Source organism: Podarcis raffonei, chromosome 4 (genome assembly GCF_027172205.1).
Source record: "Podarcis raffonei isolate rPodRaf1 chromosome 4, rPodRaf1.pri, whole genome shotgun sequence".
Classification (NCBI taxonomy): domain Eukaryota; kingdom Metazoa; phylum Chordata; class Lepidosauria; order Squamata; family Lacertidae; genus Podarcis; species Podarcis raffonei.
This window is the reverse complement of record NC_070605.1, coordinates 68,589,500-68,614,171: the sequence shown is the minus strand read 5'-3', so window position 1 is coordinate 68,614,171 and position 24,672 is coordinate 68,589,500. Positions and strand designations below refer to the sequence as shown.

At 44.8% G+C, this 24,672-nt stretch overlaps 1 protein-coding gene across 1 annotated transcript; it reads left to right on the top strand.

Annotated features, from left to right (window-relative positions):
- PRPS2 (phosphoribosyl pyrophosphate synthetase 2) lies at window positions 1-24,672 on the top strand. The gene is made up of 7 exons (XM_053387230.1): window positions 1-230; window positions 8,895-9,078; window positions 15,716-15,814; window positions 17,743-17,867; window positions 20,221-20,394; window positions 21,273-21,432; window positions 24,143-24,672. The coding sequence occupies exons 1-7, from the start codon at window positions 109-111 to the stop codon at window positions 24,233-24,235; spliced, it is 957 nt and encodes a 318-aa protein (XP_053243205.1). The 5' UTR covers window positions 1-108; the 3' UTR covers window positions 24,236-24,672.

Below are 24,672 nucleotides of genomic sequence, written 5' to 3'. Positions count from 1 at the left end.
CTGGCCGCGCGCGCCCGTTCTCTCTCTTTCTTCGTCTCCTCGCCGTTTCCCCTCCTCCTTTTTTCCTCCGCCACCGCTACCCTTGCCGCGGCCCCTGCGCGCCCAGCCATGCCCAACATCGTGCTCTTCAGCGGCAGCTCGCACCAGGATCTGTCCCAGCGCGTGGCCGACCGGCTGGGGCTGGATCTGGGGAAAGTGGTGACGAAGAAATTCAGCAACCAGGAGACCAGGTGAGGCGCGGAAAGCGGATTGGGGATGCGGGGGGAGGAGAGGCGAGCAGGCTAGGCGGCTCAGCGTCTCCATTGCAAGCCATTCCCGGTGCCTCCCCCTCCCTAAAAGCAACAACTGAGGCCCTGAATCCCAGGGTCGCCCCACGTTGGGCGAGCGACTCCTGCATTAGCAGAGGGTTGGGCTAGATGACCCTCGCGGTCCCTTCCAAGCCTTCCTGCGTTCGCCCTGACCGGGGGTGGCGTAGAGAGGGGCACGGGCGGGAGAAGAGCTTCCTGTCTTGAGAAAGCGAGGGGTGAAGTGACGAGCATGGTGGGGGCGTGGGGATGCGGGAGAAAGAAACCCCTTGAAAGCTTAAGCGCGCTTTCCTCTGGGTTGCGTGTTTTGTGTGCGTATGCAAAGTATGGAAACGCTAATGCAAAGTGGACACTCTCCTGTTTGCTCATAAACTGCGCGGGAAAAGGGACACTCCGTGTCGCAGGATAATTATCCTCCGTGTCGCAGGATAATTAATTGTTCTGCCCTAAGAGGGTGGTTTAATATATTTGTCTGAGGCCTACAAACTAGATAATAGATAGATAGATATCTGAGGCCTCAAGTGTATGCTTAGCTCTGGCCACGCTTTCATTGTCCCGTTTTAGGAAGAACAAAAACAAAACAAAAAACCACTTGCCGCTTTTCTCTCTGCATGCTTTATTTCTCAGGGCCCCCAAATTGTAGATTCAGCAGGCACTTGTAGCCAGGTGAAGCTACTCAGAAGCGTCTGTTACATATGTCTTTGCATGTAGTCTTCTTTTTCTTCCTTTGCTTTCACATTTTATAGCTTAATGTTTGGACTAGAGGAGATGATGAGGATGATTTACGTTTGTCCAGAGTGAGGCATGCATTCTGGGCCTTCACATCTCTAGTTTACGCATGAAATGCCTTATTCATGTTTTAAAGCATAATGTGTGAATTATTAGCCTGTAGTTTAGAGTGATTGCACCAGTTCTTGGCTCTCTCAAAGTGTGCCTAAATGCAGAATCTGAAAGTCCACATGCCTGGTTGTACTATTAACAAATTTTGAGTAACTACCATATCTTAGTAAGAGTACAGTCACTTCTTAATCTGACTGTGAGTCTGCACTTCACCGATAATCTGTGTTTGCCTGTAAGCATGTCTTGAAAGCCTACATGCTGCCTTTTTCCTGACAACCTTGATCGTGACGGGACAAGAGTGTTTAAAAGGCACTACTGATAATAAATAATCTAGAGTTAAGGGTGAGCAGTGAGGTGGCCATGTTTGCTTACAATAATTCCCTAAATTGTTAAAATAGAGACTGAAGAGCTCCAAGGGATTTGTGCAAACTGACTGAATAGGCAGTAAAATGGTAAATCCAATTTGGTGTAAACTAGTGTCAAGTGACACACATTGGTGGGGGGGGGGGGGAAAAGCGCCACCTTAATTTCATATGCACTTATGAGGTCTGAAGTGACCAAGAATGAGACCTTGGGGTCATAATAGAAAGCTCAGTGAAGATGTTGACCCAATGTGCAGCAGCTGTGAAAAAGGCAAATTCCGTGTTAGGAAATCATTAAGAAATCAATTGAAAACTGAACTGCCAATAGCATATTGCCGTTATGCAAATCTATGGTGTGGATGTGTACATTTCTGGTCACCTCCCCTCAAAAAGGATATTGTAGAGTTAAGAGGTGACATGATAGAATTTTATAAAATTTTGCATGGCATGGAGAAAGTGGATAGAGAAAAGTTTTTCTTCTTCTCATGACACTGGAACATGTGGACTTCTGACGAAGCTGAACATATGAAGATTCCAGACAGATAAAGTGCTTCTTCATGCACCTTTGGTCCTTGAATATGAAATGTGGCTTGTTTGATTGATCAGTCCAATAACGCATTTCATATTCAAGGACCAAAGCTGTTTACGAGCTGTCCTAGATCACACATACATACCGGTATCCTATCTCTCTGTTTCCCCTAATTCTACTGAGGTAGAACAGTTTGCTTCTGTGTTGCCTCTCATAATACATAGGAATGTGGCTGTATCTCCTTGAGATGGGAAAGTTAATCACAGCTTCTATAGCCTTTCCTGATTGTCTTCCATTGTAGAGCATCCAAGATCTCTTTCCTGAAGTGCTATCTCATTTTCCCAGCACTTTAGAGCCTGGGTAGATATAATTGTTTCTGTCAGATAGCTCTTGCCATTTCAGATGAGTCTGTCATGTAGTTGTGGCTGGTAGAACGTCACAGAACAGAAAAAAGATTTTCTGCTGCACGCACACCAACTCAAGAATGCTTCCCAGAATCAGGGTTTGGGTTTGGGGTTTTTTGTGAGGGGTTTGGCTTAGTTTACAGAACTCTCTGCTGGTTATCCCTTGGCAAGAAATGTAGCTAAGGGGCTTCTCTAAACTTGTTAAGAGGCTAAAATTGGACACTTTATAGATGAAGACTATAAAGAATAGAATAGAATCAGAGTTGGAAGGGACCGTCTGGGTCATTAGTGCAACCTCCTACAATACAGGAATCTCAACACACCTGTCCCCTATCCAGATTGAAACCATACTGGACCCTGCTTAGCTTTGCAATTATGCTAACCGTTTTATTGCTGCACCACTAAGCTCCTATAAGTTTCCCTTTTCTGCTCTTGATTGCACAAGTAAAATTGACAACTTTTTAATTAAAACAGGAGGCTACTGGATGGGCAACTCTATGGTTGTCTTCTTTGTAACAGGGCATTCCTCCCTGTCATCCTATATTCTTTGTCCCTAGGCCCAGTCCCTAACATCTCCAGTTAAAGTGCTGGGTAGCAGGTGATTCAAAAGGCTTTAAACCTGAACAGCCATTTCCAGTTAGTGAGCAGCGATGTGCCAGGTGAACCAAAATATTGTAGCTCATTCATGCTGCTGTTTATAGAAGTACACCTGAGTTTATTTCAGCGAAACTGAACACTACGTTATGCCTGAGCTAGAAGTGAGATGCTACTCTGTGCAAGAGCTGTGGTGGTTGGGCTGTATCCCTTAGTAATAATAATAATAATAAATTTTATTTATATCCTGCCCTCCCCAGCCGAAGCTGTATACCTGTATACTGTATACCTAGCTTGGATCCTTAGAGTTAGTGCACATTAGATACTTTAGCAAGTCTTGGTTTAGGGATAAGTATGCCATTCTTGTACTGCTTGTGCATGAAAGCAAAAAACATGCTCACAAGAAGTCAAAGGCACAAAGAACTTTGTATCTCACTGATGCTCCACTAGAATGGAGAAGTGACATCAGTTTAAGGAGTTCATCCTATGAAACTGCAAACATTCACGTTTAAAATGAATAGCACAGTATGGATGCTATGACTCTCTTGCACTCCTGATTTTAACAATTCATGCTTGGAAGTAAGCCTCATCGACTTCAAGCATACAAGCTAAACATTTTAACCTTAATCTGTCCTAAACTGACTCAGAGGACCACAGCAACTCTGTTGTTGTTGCTGCTGCATTCTCTAATTTTCCAGCACGTGATCTGCCTGGGGCTTAGAACAAGCACTGTGTGCACTCTAATCGCATCTGCTTCACGTGTGTAAACAAAGGAAGCTTATTGCTTGTGTTTCTTTAGACACACACACACACACACACTCCACCAATGATAGTGATGGCTCTTGGTGTTATTGGGATAGTTGTGAACACAAAAAATAAAATAGCATAAAGTTGAAATAACAGCTAAAGTGCAAGTTCCTTCATTGATGTGTTTCACTGATTTAAATTTGTGTAAAGCTGTGATTTCAGTCACTTTGAAGTTTCATTCATATAACTGCTTTTTGCTGCTCAAGAGCTCAAATCTATTTTGCTATTTATTGCTGTCCCTTGTTTCCTGGCGGGCTGTGCCACTAACGCTAACAGAAGCAATGCATGCATGCGGGCTCGTTGCTGCACATTCTGCGTACACGAATAGGTACTAACTATGCATTTAAGCTTGTTGCTGTGAGACAAAATGGTAATTTGTGTGAGCAAGACGGACCATTTACCTTTTGCTTGGTACACCTTGCTCTGTTGCAAAGGAAGCACATAGTCAAAGGATATCTCACAGAAAAGAGCACTTAGTGGGATCAGAGTTGTATTTGGTGTAGCTGTTGGTCAACTAAAACAAAACATTATTAATGTCTCTTGTTTTGAATATATCTGATTTCCTGGCATTGCAAGTCCACATTCAGTCTTTCATAAAATCATGGAGTTGTAAGGGACCCCCTGTAATGCAGGAATCTCAACAAAAGCCTTCTGTGACAGAGCGCCATCCAACCTCTGCTTTAAAACCTGCAAGGAAAGAGAGTCTACAACCTCCCAATTGACAACTCTTTCTATTTCTTGCCACAAAAACAATTTAGCATTTTTAAGTTACTGTTATTCTCTCCTCTCCGATAATGAGATATATTTCTTTAGCAGCTTTTTAAAAAAGTTTGAATATCTTCTCAATCAGAATGGGACCTAAATAATAATTGAGGATGTTGAAAGGACTGCTTTTGCTTGGGGTGGTGGTGGTGTAATCCCACTGGTGTGCTCAGAGTGACATTTTAGCCTTGCAACTATCCTGCGTTCAAGTTAGTCTGAGAGATACTAACTTAGTTGACCAGCTGTTTGGATTGGGGCTTCCCCACATCCAAGCACAGCACTCAAGCACTGGATCTATGACCAAGTTGACTTCGGATATTTGAGCAGGCTGAGAGCAAAGACTTGACTGTTTAGTAGGGAATGATAAGGTGCTGATTGATAGCAGGGGTGGTTGACATTGTGCCTTGGAGTGCCTTGTATGTCATCAAACACACATTTTTCTGCCACATATTCGCAAGTCAGGAAGTTGCATGTGACCTGGACAATACATGTAGTGGCTCACATACATTAACTCCCCCCTCTCCCCCAAATATAGCATTTAAATGCTGTGTGTCTGTCCCTTTAAATGTGTGTGGAGCATTCTGTGTTTTCTGTCAACAACATTTAGAGCTGCAGCCACCAACTGTGGTTGGAAAAACAAATATTGCTTGTGCAGTTTAAGGGAAAGTATTCTTCTTGTTTTTGAACAGAAGCAAAATATGAATTTGGCCATCCAGATTAATACCCCAACAGGCCTCGCGGCATGCTTTTTTTGTTCGGTGCTTATTGCAACACCGTCGCTGGGAGTTTGCAAGTGTGTGCTCAGCATTACGCATTAATAGAAGTGAACAATTAACCAATTGGCTCAGTATTAAAATATGGTAATCCTCTCCCAGAAAAGCCCTGAGGCAAATGCCTGTGTACATTGATAAGCCTTGCCCCGAGGGTCAACAAACTCTTGTTCTGTTGGACCAGCTTAGGGGGCAAGTTCCAGAGTCAATAGGCTGCCAGCGCATCCAGCCCTCCGAAGTTCGGCTGCCAAAATTGCACATAATTGCGTTTGGGCTGTTACGTTCGGGCGCAGTAATACAATACAAACAAATTGAATGGCGTGATGTACATCCCAAAACGAGGGGAGGGGATGTGGGGATAGCATTTCAGTAAAAAATATTGGTATAACAGCAGTACAGCATTAAATGTAAATGATTACATGGTGTAGAATGTGAAAGCTGCATTTCCCAATTAAGCAGGAGGAAAGAATCTGCCTTCCCTATCCAGATGCACTCCATAAATAGGCGATTGGTGCTGCAGCAGAGGTTTTAGGGGTCTGCATTCAGGCCCAGTCTGGAAAGTTCCTGCTTTCTTGTTCCTTTCCTTCTCTCAGGCCAAAGCAGTTGCTTAGCTTACTGCAAAAAGGCATAGCTTATTGCCCGAGTCTGGAGCGTGGTCGAATACAAAGACTGCAAGTTTAATGGACATAAGGCAAGGCTATCGAGCATAAGCAAACATTGGCCATTGCTACATTCAACTTCTCATGGCAGCGAGTCCCAAAAAGTGCATCATGAGATCCATTTGCTTCTTGTCTCTGCTTGAACCTCTTGTCAATCACTGTGTGAATCCTGAGCTCTAGGGTTATATGAGTAGTGAACTCTCAACCCTGCCCATGGTAAAGGAGCCTCAGTCCCAAATGGGGAATCTGAGGGCAGATTATGCAGCAAGTAGCTGAAGCAGCTGTTGTTGTCGTTAATTAGTTAAATTTCTTACCCACCTGTCACCAAAAGGTTCTGGGGCAGATGATCGCAATTTAAAAATACAAAACTAAAAGTTTAAAATAAATGATAGTCAAGAGAATAGGGTTCTAAAAACATCCACTGGATTCCATAGGCCTTTGTGGGTGGACCAGGGAGTGAGCCATACATGACAGCAGGCTCACAATGAGGCCCTCCCTCCCATCCATTTTGTGGCAAAGACCAGGTCAAACTATGTCCAGCCACATGCACCGTACCAACAATGTACTGAGATAGCCCTTTGGTTGTCATGGAAGCCATGTAGTCCTGCAATTATTGGATATTGGAACAGCGTTTGAAACTCCCATTGTTCTAAACACATTTTGCAACAGGGAATTTCATTGGTGCAGTTTCTGAGCTCTGGGTACAGTACTGCGCCTAAGATTTCTGATTAAAACTGCGGAGTGAAAGGAAAGGAGGGCCTTTTTCTGCCTCTGCACTTTCAGCTACTCTCTGATGACTGGAGAAGAGACCCTCTTAAGAATATTAGGGGGGTGGGCAGGGGAAGGACGAGATCATGTGGAAAAATGAACATAATATCTTCGCTGCCGTTCATTCATTTTCAGCTTTGTATTCTTGTTATGAAAAAGTACACCTAGACATTCCATTGTGGTGCCCCTAACCTAGGTTTAAGGTGCCATTTAGCTCCTGGCTTTCATATCTCAGTTTCTAACACTGATATTGAAGCCCTCCAACTCCACATCTGAAACTGCCTCCACCAACTCAGCTAGGGAAGCTGTAGTGCAGCAGGCTGGACAGTACACTTATCAGCCTCCCCCTTCTGTCTCTAGCCTGACACCTCAAGCTATCTCCTTGAACTCAGACACAGTTCAGATTGGACTTCTGAGGAGAGAGATGACATTTTTATGAACAATAGCAAGCCTACTCCTCTGACCTTGACAGGTGGTGCACCAAGTACCCATGTGGACATAAGCTGAGCTAGCTTAATGTCACTTAGATCATCCAACTAGGTCTCAGTAGTAGTAGTAATAGTAGTTGTTGTTCAGCTGTTCTCTTCCCATCTGTGTACATTTGCTCACCTCTGTACCTTCCCCATCATGGAGACAGCAGCTAAGCATGTCTGGCTCAGATCAGCGCCTGGCTAGATCACCTGGGAGTTCTTTAGAATAAGAAATGTACTAAATAAAATAACAGGGGAGCTCCTGTGGACTGAGAAGAGAATCCATAAGCCTGGGTGGTGAGTGGGTCTGAGAGAGAATTGTGCCTAAATTGTTTCAGAATACTTGCATGAGGACCTCTATCCTTTGGACAAAGAATCATGTTGCCGACACTGAGCCACATTCAATAATTTTCTCTCTAGGACTTGGCCGGGGGCGGGGGGGCTCTTCTGGATACTGTAGATTAAAGGCCAAGGCCATGTCCACAAGTGAAACTTACATTAGCTGTTGGGCTTCACACCTGTGAATCAAAATAAAATAGAAGTGTATTATTTCTATCATAGGTGAATGATACTCATAGTGCATTTGATTCAAAGGTACCATGGCATAAGGAGGGTATAGCTGAAGTACTGACTTGCGTAGCTTTGATTCCATTCGGAATGTAATATATGTTGGGCAGCGGGGATTTGTTGTAATAATTGTGCTGAAGTCCCTGCCGTGCATTTTATAAAATGGTGCAAATTCAAAGTGAAATAAGGAGGTTTAAAAGTGCGCTTTTGTGTATAAAATCTCCTCAGCTGTCTAGTGGTTTGGGCACTTTGCACCCGTCACCCTTCGAACTTGAACCGAAAGTGCCAAATGGCTGAATTTGATAAATTGCATAAAACAAACATTGATGTTCTTCTGGGGGATGATCTAGCTTGATTGCCCTTTTATCTGTATCACCACAGCAGAATGTTGTTTAACCTTGGAGGTGGGGGGTGGAGATGGGGTAGAATCTTAATGGTTAACTAGTAGTTTTGCCCTTGATACATTTGGAATACAGTGGATTTTTTGTAACTAGGTAAATGATGCGAACTCCAGGCAGAATCGAGCCAAAGTTAAGCCCTTTTATGCTCAACTGATTTCAGTGGGAATAATAGTTAACCCTCTAATCTTACGCTCTTAAGGCCCCGTCTGCACTATACAAAGTAGTACTGCACCACTTTAAATAGTCATGGCTTCCTCCCTAGAAACCTTGAAACTAGTTTGCTGGGAAGCTGAGAGCTACACTTCTCAGAATGGCTTAAGAAACAATTCTTCTTCCCAGGAGTTAGTGAGTTGAGACTTAACGGTATGCCAAGTAGTACAACACCCTATAAAGGCGAAGCCTCTGGTTAAGTCTATCATAACACGTGAAGCCTCTGATCGCGTTGCCACAACTTGTTGGTTTTTAAGGACCCCTCTTGCCTGAAAAGCAATTTTTGGGTTTGGGGAGTAAGCCTGTGTCTGGTACATTATCTGCAGAGAGCTAAGCTGCTTAGTTAAAATGTATTGTTTAGGAAGAGAATTTAAGTATTACTTGTCTGCTTTATAGACTTAACATGCCCAGTCATGTCATCGTTGTGTCTCCATCTTTCTTTCCAGTGTAGAGATTGGCGAGAGTGTAAGAGGGGAAGATGTCTACATCGTCCAGAGTGGTTGTGGTGAAATAAACGACAATTTGATGGAGCTTCTCATTATGATCAATGCTTGCAAGATTGCGTCGTCCTCCCGAGTTACAGCTGTAATCCCATGTTTCCCTTACGCTAGGCAAGATAAGAAAGACAAGGTAGGTGAGCGGTGGTTACTTTCTGAAGGTGTTTATCAAAATAAGAGTCATCCTCTTCCGCCTCTGCACATTTGCCCTGATTTGCCAAATTATGAAATGTATTTCGAACCTTTGGCTCTCCAGATGTTGATTGGCCCCAGAAAGCATGGCCAATGGTCAGGGATGAGGGGAGTTTAAGTTCAGCAACATCTGGAGGGCCAAATGTTCCCCACCCTTCATTTAGACTATTATAAACAATCTAGTGTAGTTAAAGCTGCACTATGCAGAATTTTTAGTTAGAAGCAAAGTTTCCAGTGAAATTGGTCAACTTTGCTCCCAAGTGAATTTTGATCTTAACTGGCAAAGAGGATTCTTCTTCCCTAACCCATCATGGTGCCCTGAGATCAACACGGCATATTTGGTAGTTGATACGGCAAATATTAATGTTGCAAATGAGAGCTGAGCACATTCTACCACAAACACAGTTGAAAAATCCAAATGTAAGTACCTGTGGGTGTGTTTGGCATAAAAATAGTGCAGCATAGTATGAAGCAAGGAATATATTATTGTATGCAGTATAGTTATCGTTATTTTTCATGCTTAGATACCGATAAACAATTGTATACATTCATGTCAATGTTACACCTTTGCTTTAAACAAATCAGAAGGATGCCTCCCAGCAAATCTTCCTATGCTGTGTCTTCTGCCTCAGTTTAATTCTTTTACTCAATTATGTTAATTGTGCTGTTTTCCATACTTTAGTAATGCATTCTTTTAATTATAGGCATTCTTGGGCTCAAGTGTTTGGCTACCACAATTTTTGCAGCTGTGAACAAATCAGTTAGAGGCATAACACATTCTGAAAAATATTGTGCTTAGACAACCACGTGAGATTAGTTTTGGGACTGAGCAATAAGTTATAATTAGTTCTAACCACACTCTTGGCAGGGAATGTCATGGGAAATTGCATCTCCAGTCATTATTTACCATTATAAATCTTGTGCAACTTGCTTGGAGTACAATACCCCACAACTTTATAGTGACCCCCCCCCCTTTTAAATTAGATAAACCTGCTTCACTTTTCCATTTTGGAACATTTTGTTCTATTCATATTAGAATATTGGAGAGCTGATCATTCTTCCCCAGTAATGAAACTTATTTCTACTTAAGATCTCTTACAATAAGATGACAAGTTTTTGGTAATGACCTTTTGCTGCCTTAAAGGTTGTAAAAAAAAAGATGCTGAACCAGGTGATCTCAGAGTTCCATTTTTGACTTTTATAGTTTCCTACCTTAAAGGGAAGTCACTGAGGATGCAATATTCTCTTTAGTTCTTCAAATCATATGCAACATCCTTCTTTCAATATGTCAAATCTCACTACCTGATATTTAACCCGTATACACATTCTTTTCGCAACACTAAAATTTTCACCGCATATGAAAGAGGTCAATGGGAATTCTGATTGAAATGATTTTTAAAATTTATCCTATTCTTGCAGATGAGAGAACAGGATTTGCATATTTCATTAATTGACTTTTGTTGTGTTTTCCTATATAGGACCAAGGTAGATGGGTAAGTGGTACTTTACAGCTATCTTGATTTAAAATGTACCATGGATTATTAGAATCTCAGCTGACCCATTTTGATCTCAACTTCAGTTTAATTGCATAATTTTTAACTACGTTTGAGCAAGCTCTGCCTCCCTTATCAAGAAAGGAAAAAAACCTGGGATTTTTGCATTTCCAGATAACATTACTACTTTTTGCCAACACAACAAAGTTCATACTGAAGTTTATATCAGACCTTTCCCCAAAGTAAACGAAAAATTAGGTAACTCAGAGCAGGAAAGTTTTAAATCTAAGCCACTATTTAAGACTTATGTGTGTCTATATAGGATATTCACCGCACATGCAGAGCAAATTCCTTGATTATTGGAGAAGCAGCATAAATCAATCACAGTTTTGAAGGAGAAAACTGGAAATTGGGTTGTGTAGGCATGACACACACACAGTAGAAACATATAAGCCAAAAAGTGTGGTAGACAAGTTCACCTGTCCAGACCCAGAAGTTTGGTGTGGTTCTATAGGATGCTGAGAAAGTGACTGGAAATTTCCAGGTTTCAGATCTTCTAAAAATATTAATGTCATTCTGAAATATTTGTTGTTTGTGTTACATAAAGGAGCTGTGACTAATAGCTTTGTCTCTTGCTCTTAATCCTAAAGTATAATTTGTAAGCAGAGAGCAAAATGTCCAGGAGCTAACTCCTTGAAGGTTCAAGAATTTGGTTTTTAGAAGGGTTTTTAAAAATGCCAACTTAGACAGTTCACTGATTTCCAGATGTTATTCACGAAACATACATGCCAGACTAGCACTTATGAATGGTTCTTCTGTTGGCTCATTGGGTTCCCTTTTGAAGCATTGATTTGCCCCAATCAGAAAAAGAGATGCTAAGTGGAAATGTTTGCTGTACTAGAGAAGGAACAACATTTTCCCTTGGGTCAGTTTGGCTAGCAGCCCTCGAATTTTGGGTCTTCTCCCGTGTTGTGTGACTTGGCTTGTTCACTTGGGTGACTTGGGTTTACTTGCTAAGCTGTTCCCTGTAGGCACCTTTTGTCATGGTGCTCTTGGACTGGAGGCACGTTGCAATCTAGATGACGTGGAACCCGATTGTGCAAGTCTCTCCTTGCCCAGTGTTTGTACTAAAAGGCGATCGCCAACATTGCACCTGCTTGCTCTTTCTCTCCTCCACCTGCGTATCATCCAACCTTGAAGAGCAGATTTTTGGGCAGTTTGGGGCAGAGATGGAGGAAAGAAAGGAGAAGACCATTGTGCAAGTTAGGCTGACACAAACTGGATGCCACCCAGAGCGCTTACAATTTCGCAGCATCAACAAGCTATTATTTGAAGTAAATCTTACGCTGGTATGTGGATGTGGTTTTCTGAATATTAAAAAAGTGACAACATATTAATGGCTTCACACGGGAAGACACCTTAGTCTTCAGAAAGTGTTAATGACTAATTTCCCTCTTTGCCAATGAGAACCAGATAAATAGCTTGGATGTGACCTATCCACAGTTGGGCTTTGAGCAGCCAGAACATCCCATGAGGCAAAGTAAATACTTCCTACTAATTATCAGAGATGTCCTCTCTGTGCTTGTCACACTGGTGTCTTGACAAGATGTAGCTTATAAGCAGTGGCTCTTGGTTCTGGCATCTATCAATGCTGCTTTAGCACTTCATTTTTCAGTCCCGAGATCAATAATGTACGCAGTATGTTGAACTTTGCCTCCTGGCTGCTGATGTCGCAGAATAGCCAGGGAAGAGAGGTATGCCTTCAGCTATGTGCTTTGGCTGAATGAAATTCTTCACATTTTTTATAATTAGCCATATTTTTGAAAAATACATTTGACTATATTGTCTTCCACTAATGTCACTGTTTGGATTTTCAGTTGTGTGAATTTATTCTTGAAAGAGTGGGCAGTTTGCGGTGTGTGTAATCACAAGCTCTAGTGCTATGCAGTCACCCATTCATTCTTTGTGAGAGGTGCAGAACTTCTGAGCAAACCACATTGCAATGAATGTGTACCATATGGCAGAAGCGGTTGGTGGATTGTGTCATGCATGTGACTCTGCTATGAGTAAGGGGAAGCTGATTGCCCCATCTCAGTTAAATGAGCTCAGCCCCAAATCATGGCTGTCTGTGTATCAGCTGTGCAGGTAGTGGTTTCTGTCACAGTTCTTTCTCAGTTCTGTTGTTCTGCAGTTACTTTTCTGTTCTGAGTGTCTGCTCCCCCCCCTTCTTTCTCTATCCCCTCTTGTCCATTTTCAGCCTTTTACAACTCTCCTTTCTTCTCCTGACTTTTTCCACTTCCTGCAGGCATTGCAACTGCTTTGCATCCTCAGTATTTGCATTTGTGTAGGAATTAGGACTAGCTTCCTAAAATGAAATGTCAAAGAAGCCATCAAAAAGTTAGGGGTGTGGGGGTAATTGGAAGAGTTGACCCTTAGTGGGACAGTTGTATTTCACGTATTTTCAAATGCTACATTTTCGAAAGATGAATTTCTGTAGCAATACTGTATGTCCCATTCTGCCAAAATATTGCATGCTTTGACCTGAATGGAAGTCATGATAAACCTGGTGGTTGGCGAGGCAAACCTTTATGGAGGAATCAACTTATGGCTGTGTTTTGCATAAAAAATGGGGTGATCTGGAATGCATTCCATCCCTCCCCCAATTTCTTAGTGCTTTCAAAATATCTAAATGCCATTTTGGAAAAGGCCCACTTCCCAGTTAAATCTGGTTCCTCATTCCTAAGAACTAAACTTCATCACATGGGGAAATGATGTCAGTGTTTACTACTTGAAGAGGAATGATTTGTTCACTCTTCCATTCCAAACTACATATTACCTCAGTAGCCAAATATTTCCAAATACACACTTGCTTAGGCAACACTTAATGTAATGTGTGGTGGGGGCAAGGGTAGAGGACCATTTGAAATGGGTTGGGGCGCTCAGCACCCTTGATACGCATTGAAAATTCTGCCCTGCTGGTTTCTCCCCCCTAGTTGTTTCAGGATCTGAAACCAGATTTCCTTTTGGGGTTAAGGAGAAATTTTAAAAAATAAGATTTTAAGATCTTTCATAATACTATGCAATGCAATAACTAATCTAAACAAGAGAGAGAAGAATGCAAAGTCCTCTGTCACAAGTAGGTCTCCATTTTTTCTCACAGCCTCGTTGGGAGATCTCTGGGGTCCTCCAGGTGGATAGTTCAATTGTGTATGATGTGGTGCTGATAATCCCAAGGTTGCAGGTTCGATCCCTGAACGGGACAGCTGCTTATTCCTGCATTGCTGGGGGTTGGGCTAGATGATCCTCAGGGTCCCTTCAAATTCTACGATTCTATGAAATCCAATCATCCCCAGCCAGCATGGCCAATGCTCAGGGATTAGGGGAACTGTAGTCCAATAACATCAGTTGGGCCCCAGATTTTCCACCTGTGGTTTAAAAAAACTGTCAAGGAAGTGTTTGTAGGGGACAACTAACGGGATGAGGGAAGAGCTGATCTCTCCCCTGCCCCCAGATTATCTTCACAAGGCAAATGGGGTTTGAGTGCCAAGAGAAGCAGTTTTGAGGAAGGGAAGTTGCAGCAGAACAACAGGAAGCAAAGTGGTTCATTTGTGCAGGTCTCTGCTGCAAATCCCCCCCCCCAAGTTGTTTTTCCTTATAAGAAGCCGTGGTTTTCAGCATGCATTTGTGTACAAGGTGGAGTTTGGCCCTGGCTATATTAAACTAGTTTGGATGTCTGGAGTTAGCAAGTGGCTTAAAAAATATCCAGAGAGGTCTAAAACAGAAGCCCTTGCTTTCAGAAAAGCCAAACGATTGTGTCCAGAATCCTGGGGTGGATCTACACCGACCTGTCTAACATTATTAGAAGGGCATTAGGTATACAGTTCTAAAATGTCACAGGGCGTACTTTTAATTTAAACCGTTTTTCTTACATCGTTGTTGGTTTATATTCGTCAAAAGGCTGCTGGTGGCTCTGCAGCTCCCTCTGGTGTCACATTTTAAAAACGCATTAAGAACGTTAAAAGCAATGTGTCATTTGTTCCTCTGCGTTACCACAACACTTCCTTAACCCTTTCTTACCATTAAAACGGGATGCGTGTGCCGCCGTGGGTTAAACCACAGTGCTTAGGACTTGCCGATCAGAAGGTCGGCAGTTTGATTCCCCACGACGGGGTGAGCTCCCGGTGTTTGGTCCCAGCTCCTGCCAACATAGCAGTTCGAAAGCACGTCAAAGTGCAGGTAGATAAATAGGTACTGCTCCGGCAGGAAGGTAAATGGCGTTTCTGTGTGCTGCTCTGGTTTGCCAGAAGCGGCTTAGTCATGCTGGCCACATGACCCAGAAGCTGTACGCTGGCTCCTTCGGCCAATAAAGCAAGATGAGCGCCGCAACCCCAGAGTCGGCCACGACTGGACCTAATGGTCAGGGGTCCCTTTACCTTTACCATTAAAAACATGGGTGCAGATCTGTCCCAAATTCTTGTTGGGACAAGAATTTAGAGCAACAGCAGGTAACATTTGAAGTGTGTGAAGAAAGTGATTTGAACTCTTGTTGCAAGCCCAAAAAGCACACACTGGGGACTCCTTACCTGTAATAGTCTTCCTGGTGCCAATGAGAACTGAGAATGCTCAGTGGATACTAAGAGCCGCAGGATGTTGAGTGTAAGGTATATAAAAAAGGCACCTGGAAGGGAGGCTAGAGGTGAAGGTGTGGCTGACAGGCTGGAACCCTGAGCAGAAGCACTTCTGTTAGACTGCAGCGTTTCTCAAACTTGGGTCTCCAGATGTTTTTGGACTATAACTCCCATCATCCCCGACCACTGGTCCTGCTAGCTAGGGATGATGGGAGTTGTAGTCAAAAAACAGCTGGAGACCCAAGCTTGAGAAACACTACGTTAGAGGATACAGCTGCAACATTTTGTTTGCAGGTCCCACTTGTTTTATATAGAGAGATGCATAGATATTATAATAAGTGTGGAAGAGCTCTGATCACTGTCCACTTGCATCACTTGAACCAAGAGACCTTATAACTTCCTTCTCACCCGCCCCGCAACCCCCAAGTTCATAAAACCCGTCTTTTGTTCCCTCCAGAGCCGCGCTCCCATATCTGCAAAACTTGTCGCCAACATGTTATCAGTTGCTGGAGCAGATCACATCATCACCATGGATTTGCACGCTTCCCAGATACAGGTAATGAGGATTCCTTTTCTCTCTCCTTCCTGTATGCTGCTTCCCTTTGTGTGTTTGCACTGCCATCAGGAAAATGTGTTGGGTCGTGTGCAGCTAGGTCTGCGTGCAAGCGGAATAGACACCTGCTCTTCTGCTCCTCCCACCTCCAGCTGCCCACCGCATCTGTTGTGCAGGGGTGTGTATTTTGGGGGGGATATATAGGAGGCTGTACATGGGAGAAGAGGAAGGTGAAATCCCACTGTGTGAGTAGAAGCTTGATTCCACCCTTTGTTCTATCTATCTGTCTACTAAAATTTGTGCCCCACCTTTGTAAACAAAAAGTCAGCTTGATTGTGGAAGCAGTAAAGTGATAGTACAAACGCTCACAGCATGTCTCCAGTGCCTACTTAAAATAGGCAGTATGGGCCACGTGTCATTCTCTAGGGATATTGCTCCATCATCTGAGTAGCGTAACAGGCAAAGACCCTTTCCCCTCACCCGGCTGATAACAAGAAGGGTTTCAGAAGCTGAGTGCGGTTCTTTACTCGGTTCGAAAGGACAAGCAAAAATCCTCGTTCCAGGCTGATTTAGGGCTTTAAAAACTAAAGCCACCAACCTGAGTAGAGCCTGTAGACAAGCTGGCAGCCAGTGAAGAGGATATACTCAACTGTCATCATATGATCCACCCTGCTAGCCGCTGGTGGCACAATTGTTGACCATCTGGACCTTCAAGAGCAGCCCTGCACTGCAGCAATCCATATGTTGCAGTTGACTCTACCAAAATTGAAGCCAGGTGCAGTGATTTCCCTAGGGCAATCCTGTGGTCTCCAGGGTTGCTTTGAAGCATCATGGGCTTTGTTACTGCAGTGGTCTGTTTAAATTCCAGGCTGGGGCATTTTAAATATGTAACAAGCAACTGCTATCTCTCCAGCTCTCTCTCATAAAGCCTCAGGTTGTTGACTGTCAGCTGTAGACAACACACACAGTCTTGGAGGTTTTCTCAAGGCCAAGTAAGACACCTGCTTTTTGCTCCCATGGGCTTCAAACTCTTGAGTTTGCTGTGCATGTGATGGGGGCGTAATGGTGTAGGAAGGTCCAAATGGCTTCTTTCATTCTCAAAAAGTGACAACTTTTTCAGTAGGAAGAAAGAAGTGAAGAGCAGCTCCCTTAAGTGGCAGAATCAAGAGAGGCAGAGGACCAGCCTGGATGCTAGTGAGAATTGGGATGAAAATGAGCACCACCCACCCTTTTGGAGTCACTAAATTTAGTCACTGTCACAAAGCAGTGGCTGTTACATGGCTGCTTAGATGCAGGCTGAAATGTATTCAGTAAGCTTTTTCCTCGCAGCTGTTGGGTTCTTGCCTCTCTTGTTTCAAGCATTTCAGTGAAATAGGCATATCAATAAGAGGGTTAGATGCTAGACTGCATGACCAGCATCTCATTTAAAATGGTCAAGCACAGCCATTTAGATGTTGCACTTGGACATATATTGGAGCAAAGGTGGTATGTGCTGCTTCCCATGTCTGTATTTGCCTTTTATTTTATATACTCTCACCAGGGACGTGCCTGGCTGGAACGTGTCCTTGTTCTGTGACAATACCTCTAGTTTGTCCGGATAAAGATGGGTGTGGTGGGTGGGTGCATATAGGAGCTTCCAGCTTCTATGTGGCTGAAGTGTTGCCTGCTGTGCAAAGATAAGAGTCTCATCCATTGCTCTGCCCAGTTTTGCTTGTGACCCTGCCCACTTTTCTCACTGGTCCCACTCAATACTGGCTAACAATCCCCAGGAAGTTACCTGTGAGACAATGGCTGTGCTAGAGAAAGCTCCTCATCTGCTTATTTTGCATGAGATTTTGGCAGTTATTAGCCTGCCTCTGCAGCTTGTTAATTGTATGAAAGTGTATCTCCGTAAATTTATACCTGGCTGCCTCTTTTTTTGCAATCTCCAGGGTTTCTTTGATATCCCAGTGGACAACCTGTATGCAGAACCAGCTGTGTTGCAGTGGATCAAAGAAAATATTGTAGACTGGAGGAACTGTGTCATTGTCTCACCAGATGCGGGAGGAGCAAAAAGGTAGGATGCAATCTCTAGCTAACCTGTTTTATTATATAGTTTCTGACATGCAGAACCCACCTTTTTTCTGTTACGGAACCCAAGGCAGCTTACATGCTGTTCCGCAGGTGGTTTCTCCATTCAGGCACTCACCAGACCGAGACTTCCTTAGCTTCAGAAAAGTGCTGACCACAGGGGCCTTCAGACCGTATGCTGGGAGGAACAATCTCACCAGCATTCCTTTTACAGAGCAGAAACCACTTTGGCAATTGATGTTTATCTAAGTGATTGATGCATCGGTTGCTTAACTTCTGTAGGTGGAACATTTTTTAGAAAGCAGCGAGTTCCAAGCACTGGCAAACTTACCTTCTTAAAATAATTTCTTTGTCCTGCTGAATCACGACAAAGATCCATCTAGCCTTGTTTTCACAGTGGCCAACCAGATGATTTCCAAGCTCTGCACTTTGCTTGGTGGGCAAGGCCCACTGAATGCACCAGCTCCTGAATGCTAGGGATGCTTGTGTGAGATCCCACAGGATCATCCCAGTGCAGGAAAGGATTCAGACATTGGGACATGATATATTGTTGTTATCCTTCCTTGTTCACATGAGTTCAGCGCAGTACCATCCTTTGCAGCTTAAACTTGGAAGCTAAGGCAAGGTTCATTTAACTCCTAGAAACAATAATCCAGAATGCTTTAAGGCACACTGGATTTTCCCTGGTATTGCCCATTTCCTCCCCCTTAAAAACAACAATCGCACACAGTTTTGTGAAGTAGTAAAAATTGTATTTACTTAAGTGTTTCTTCAAGACCGAGGTTATTTAACAGTAGCAAAATGAAGGCACGTTTATAACCACTAAGTTACAAAAGTACAAAATGTGGTTTCAGATATGGTGAATGGGCTGCAGAGCTCAGACATGCACATGCAGTCAGCTTGGAAGCATGATGAAGAAAGAGGAGGCTGCCCAGATCAGCAGGATGTATGGAGGGTTACCGCTTACTGCCAAAGCAGACAAAGGAAGTGATCTTACAGAGTTCTCTCTGGCAAATTTTACAGGAAAGCTCTGTGAGCCTCAGCCCTGTCATGTGCCCATCTGGCAAAACATGACTTGTTGGTTTGATTGCAATGATGTCCCACATCCAGAACTGGAGTGGTGAGCAGGGCCTTGACCCCCAAGCAAGTTGGAGAGCCTAAAGCTCTTTCCATGCCAGGTCTGCTTGGGACCTGATTGGCATTTTGTTTGGTTGTTTCCTTGGCAAATGTAGCTCACATCCTCTGCATTTTATCCTCACAGCAACCTTGTGAGGCAAAGAAGCAGTGACTTGCTAGCAAGTGAGCTTCATGGCTGGCTGGGAATTTGACACACTAAACCCCTCTAAACCCACACTTGCAAAAGTTACCACTGTGACATATGTAGAAACTGCTTTCAGCTGCCAAGTCACCAAGGCAAACATGTGGAATAGGCCTTTGCATTTAGGTCTGGCCAGGCATCTGAAACTCATTAGCAATGGTGCCTGCCTAACTTCTTTTGGGAGGCAGTTCCACAGGCTAGGGCCCACAATACTGAAAGCACAACTCCACACTGACAGGAATTCTGCTTCTGGCTGATAGAGAACCACTAATGGTGCTTCTCACCCCGCCCCAAATAATGGTAGTGATAAGCTTGGGATTGTACATGGTCTAAGTTACTCTGGGTACAAGTACCTTGAGACTGGCCCAGCAGCAGATGGGAAGCCAGTGCAGGTCTTTTCAACTCCAGCATCATATGGTGGTGGTGGTAGTCTGTGGGTTACCAAAGCCTCCTTGAGAAATTAGCACTCTGGTTTTATTCAACGCAGGCAGGAACGTGCTGAGTAGTCCCAGCCTCCCTAGCCTTTGTGGGAAGAGCAGAGAGGTCCTCTGTGGTCATGGGAGTCTTCACATGCCAGAAGGCATCCATCCACAGGACATCCTACACAACTGGGATTCTGGGTCACAAGCAAGCTTTTGCAGGTTCAGCCATATGCAGGTGCTAGAGGCAGACGAGAGCCGCTTATCATGTGCATCTTGCCATGAGAGACGTACTTAACACAAAATTCTGCACTCTAAAGAGCAAAGATTCTCTCTTGCTATCAAGCTACCCATTATGCTAAATTGAGACAGCTAATGTAATCAAATGCAGCTAATTTTTAAAATGCTCCATCAAGCCAATCTAGATCCTGATTATAAATACTCGCCTGCCTTAAATTGAGGGGAGGTGGGGGTTGAATTTTGCTGAATGTGACTCATCTACTGCTGTTGTAACGTTTTTATAGGATCTAAAAGTTTTGTTCCGATGCTTCAGTTCTTTTAATACAAAAGCCCTGACTATGTTTTGCTCCCGCTTGATGCAGAGTCACTTCCATCGCTGACAGACTGAATGTCGAGTTTGCCCTGATCCACAAAGAGAGGAAGAAAGCCAACGAAGTGGACCGGATGGTCTTGGTTGGGGATGTGAGCAACCGCGTAGCCATTCTTGTAGACGACATGGCAGACACGTGTGGCACAATATGTCACGCTGCGGACAAGTGAGTAAAAAACTGAGGCAGACCTTCATGAGGAAGAGAATCGGGTAGCAGCAGAGGTTTCTTTGGGGTGGGGAGGGGATGGGTTTCATTTTAGTTCAGAAAAAGAGCTCTTGCCCACACAAAACATTGGTTTCTCTGCCTGCTACGACTTAAGTATGTTTTTATGGGTAGCTTCAGTCTTAATTGAAATACACTGTTTTAGGAAATAGCCTGTTAATTTACTCCCCTGAGCCTACCTAGCTATATAGATGAACTTTGTAGTCAAGTCTTCATTTACAACTGTGCAGGATCATTGCATAGTAGGGCGGGGTGATACCTGGTTATCAACATTGTGATATGTTGGAAGCTAAACACCACGATATACTGGGAGGAAGAAGCAGCCAAGATAAGTGAGCAAGCCCCAAAGCCTCTGGGGCTCATGCAGGCAGGAGGGGCATCGGGGCTTCCTGCCTTCACCCAAGCAAGCAGGCTGTGTCTTTCCTTCTGGGGCGGCCAGTCGCTCCAGGAGGAAAGATGCAGCCTGCCCTCCTGGGTGAAGGCAGGCAAATGACAGGTGTGTAGTGTTTGGGGGAGCCACTAGGGCAATTGCCAGGGGTGCCCTGCACTGCTTTGTGAGACCTTGCTATTGCCTCTCTGGCAGCTGGGCAGGCCCTCTTGGTCCTCCGCCCCTGGCACGGGTGCAGCCATGTGCACACATGCACCTTGGAGACAAGCTCCACCACTGGTGCATGGAGCCTGAGAAGCACGTTCTCAGGCTCTGTGCATCTGTCTGCATTTGCCCAAGCAGGTAATTACTCTTGTCGTTTCCTGAAACTTGAACTCTAGATTTGTGCTGACATTCATACATCTCCCGCTCTCCCCCTTCCTATGTTTTATAGATTAGTGTCTGCAGGAGCAACTAAGGTTTATGCTATTCTCACTCATGGGATCTTCTCTGGCCCTGCTATTTCGCGGATCAATAATGCTGCCTTCGAAGCAGTCGTCGTCACCAACACGATCCCACAGGAAGAAAAAATGAAGCATTGTCCCAAGATTCAGGTATGGTGCGCTGATTTACAACAGCAGTTCAGCTTTTTGAGCTTTATATAGCAGATTTGTAAGCCACATTAAGGGGATAAAAATAGTTACCATATTTTTCACTCTATAGGACCAACCGGACCGTAGGAGGGGGAGAACAGGGGGGAGATTCTCCCTCTCTCTGCTCAGCACCCCTTCAGCGAAGCGGCAGGAGAAACGGAGCCCCGTCCATTTCTCCTCCTGCTTTGCTGAAGGGGTGCTGCACAGAGAGGGAAAACTGTGCAGCGCCTCTCCAGCGAAGCGAAGCCTGGAGAGCGAGAGGGATCGGTGTGCACCTCCCCCTCTCGCTCTCCAGGCTTCAGGCGGCTATCCGCACGCCTTTGGAGCACAGCGGGAGTTCCCGCTGCGCTCCGGGGGCTTCAGGCGGCTGCAGCGAAAGCAACACGAAGCCTCTGGAGCGTGGGGGGAGCTCTCCCTCTGCGCTTCGGAGGCTTCGCGTTGCTACCGCTAAAGCCAAGGAGCCTGCATTCGCTCCATAAGACGCACACACATTTCCCCTTCATTTTTGGAGGGGAAAAGGTGCGTCTTATAAGCGAAAAATACTGTGTGTGTCTGGGGACACCCCCCAAGATAGATCTTTTTTTGAGGGGGTTGCAATGAGGTGCTTCCTCATCAAGACCAGATTTGCAGAGAGGGAAGTTGCCTCGCGCACCAGAGCCAGACTTGAGTGCAGCTTCATTGCATGATGCTGCCAGCCCCATGGTAGCATCACAGCCTCCTAAGCCTGGGTGATGTATAATGTTGGCTTCACTCGGTACATTGCTGCTCCTGAGTCCCTCTGCTACCAGCGTGCCAAGGGAGAACAAGCTGCATCCAGGCAGGGGGAACTCAGTGAAACCGCCCTCATACTGGTGCAGAGGGAGCAACATGCTGCATCGATGAGGCACAGTACAGCTTGTTCCTCCACTTCTTCAAACTGCTTGGCTGAGGAGTGTGCCACTGCCCTTGCCTCAGCCAAGCAGTTTTACGGAGTCCCTGACCGACTCATGAGCCAGCAGTGCAGTGAGGTCTCTGTTAAACTGCTCCCCAGATTGGGAGAGTCCCAATCCCTCTCCTGCTTGCAAATGAGCAGGAGGAGGATTGGGGCTGCACAGGTGGGGGCTTGCCCGTGCAAGGTGGAGACAACTTTCCAAATGGAGCCTCCGTGGAGGCTCCGTGTACTTGGCTGCTGCTACCTGGGACAGCAGGCTATATCTGCACAGAAGCTGGAGGAGCGGGAGCCTTTGCACCTGCCAGCTGAGTAGCGCAATGTCACTTTGCCCCCCCCCCCCCCCAGCACTGGGAACAAGCTGTGTCATCCCAAGCAGCGGCTGGGGGCAATGCAGCTTGTTGTTTCAGCAGCACCAGACTACGATGTTGAAAAGCTGATGCCAGTGAGGCTGCAGCAGGCTCCCTCCACACCCTGCCCCTGTATAAATCCTAAGACTTTTGAGAGAGATCTATGGTCAATTCTACATTCTGAATACATATCAAACATACTAAATCAGGTCCTAATTGATTTATGGCTTGTACCAGGCATCCGTGGTGGCTACCTAATCTCAGTTAAAAGTCCCTGCGGTGCCTTATTTGGGAAATGATTCCTTAGAACACACTTTACAGCCCCAGCATCCTTACACATTTCTTTCTTTTGGGGTTTATTAAATAAAGTGCATCCTGCTTACTTGATACTTGTCTCATGTGCACTGTGCAGCAGCAGCAGCAGCATCGTGACCTTCGATGGCAGCTGGGGCACAGGTGTTCACGGAGGCAAAACAAAACCCACTGCGCCAGCCAAACCCTATCACTGGGTAGAGTCCAGCAGGGAGCCTGGCTGGCTGACACAGCCTTTGGTGGGCACATCTGCCCCCATCCCACACTGCACCCCTACCTTGCAGAACAACACAAAACAAGTCTGGTCAGTGCATGGCCAACGCAACAAGAGAAATAAATTCTAAAAATTAATACTACAGGCCTTGGAGGGAAAGCGTTGTAAATATCAGTTCTCACTGCCCTCCAGTGGCAACAACTCTCATTGCCGTTATGCACAGTTTCTGTCTCATACCGCCCAGCCCTACTGATGACGCGTGGGTAAGTCACAATGTTGAAAAACAGATATCAGCAGCTAAATATGTTGATATATAAACACAGTGTCTGTAATGTATCTCTGCTGCTTCTGCCTCCCCACCTTAGGAGAGGAAGAAGCAGCCAAGATACATTGCCCAGCCCTGAGGAAGCCCCCGTACTGCTCTGGCTCATGCAAGCTGCAGGGGCTTTCTTCAACTGCTCAGCTGGGGGCAGGAAGCCTCCTGCCCCTTGGCTGAGCAAGCCCAGATAGCACTCCAGCTCACAGAGTGGTGCTTGCGCCTTCTCAGGTGCAATGAATTGCGTGCTCAAGTTGTCTGAAACTGGTATTGCGATATGAAGCCCACATCTCTCAGACAATTTATCCACCAGCTCTAGTCATCAGTCTGCAGAATGGCTGTTTTTGGAGTCTTGGGAAATGTGAAACTTAATCAAGATGTTCCAGCATATCTGCAGGGTCTTATGAATAGAGCTTGTACAACAACAAGTGATTGGCAACTTTCCTCCTCCTCCACCCCCCCACCCCCGCCCAGTAGACAATTGAGGTTTTGAATGAGACTCACTTTGGCATGTCCGGATAACAAAGGAAGCGATTATCTTTTCCTTGTAGGTTATTGATATTTCTATGATTTTGGCTGAGGCGATCCGAAGAACACACAACGGCGAATCTGTGTCGTACCTGTTCAGCCACGTCCCACTATAACTGCAAACCAGCTTTGGCATGCTGCATTCGGGGTGGGGGGGGTGGGACACGCACATCAGATAATGCAGCTCATGATGAAGATAACAAATGTCTACGAAAACCTTCAGCTCAGCCACACCTACGTTCCCTCTTTTAATATGGACAATAACTAAACCGGGCAAATATGTGTATTATTTTTGCTTACAACTTTTTATAAATTCTCTTTGGGTTTTTAAAAGAGAAAACTATGCTTTTTGCCTGTGATTTATTAAGATGTGCATATATCATATGGGAAAACAGTGAAGACAGTATTTTTGCTAAGGCCAAAAGTTAACTCGGGGTTGGTAACCTGAGAGGCATGCACTTGCCGAGAGTTAACTGTGCCACACTTAGAACAGAAACTTGTAGTCATTTACAGAGTTAGATTAAATAGCCTGTGAAATTCCCTTCTGACAAAA

What these genes read in the sequence shown, in the direction of transcription:
- PRPS2 (XM_053387230.1), top strand. Translation starts at nt 109, where the DNA reads ATGCCCAACATCGTGCTCTTCAGCGGCAGCTCGCACCAGGATCTGTCC. An exon ending in TTCAGCAACCAGGAGACCAG is followed by an intron (nt 231 to 8,894) that starts GTGAGGCGCGGA and finishes CTTTCTTTCCAG; the next exon opens with TGTAGAGATTGGCGAGAGTG. An exon ending in TGCACGCTTCCCAGATACAG is followed by an intron (nt 15,815 to 17,742) that starts GTAATGAGGATT and finishes TGCAATCTCCAG; the next exon opens with GGTTTCTTTGATATCCCAGT.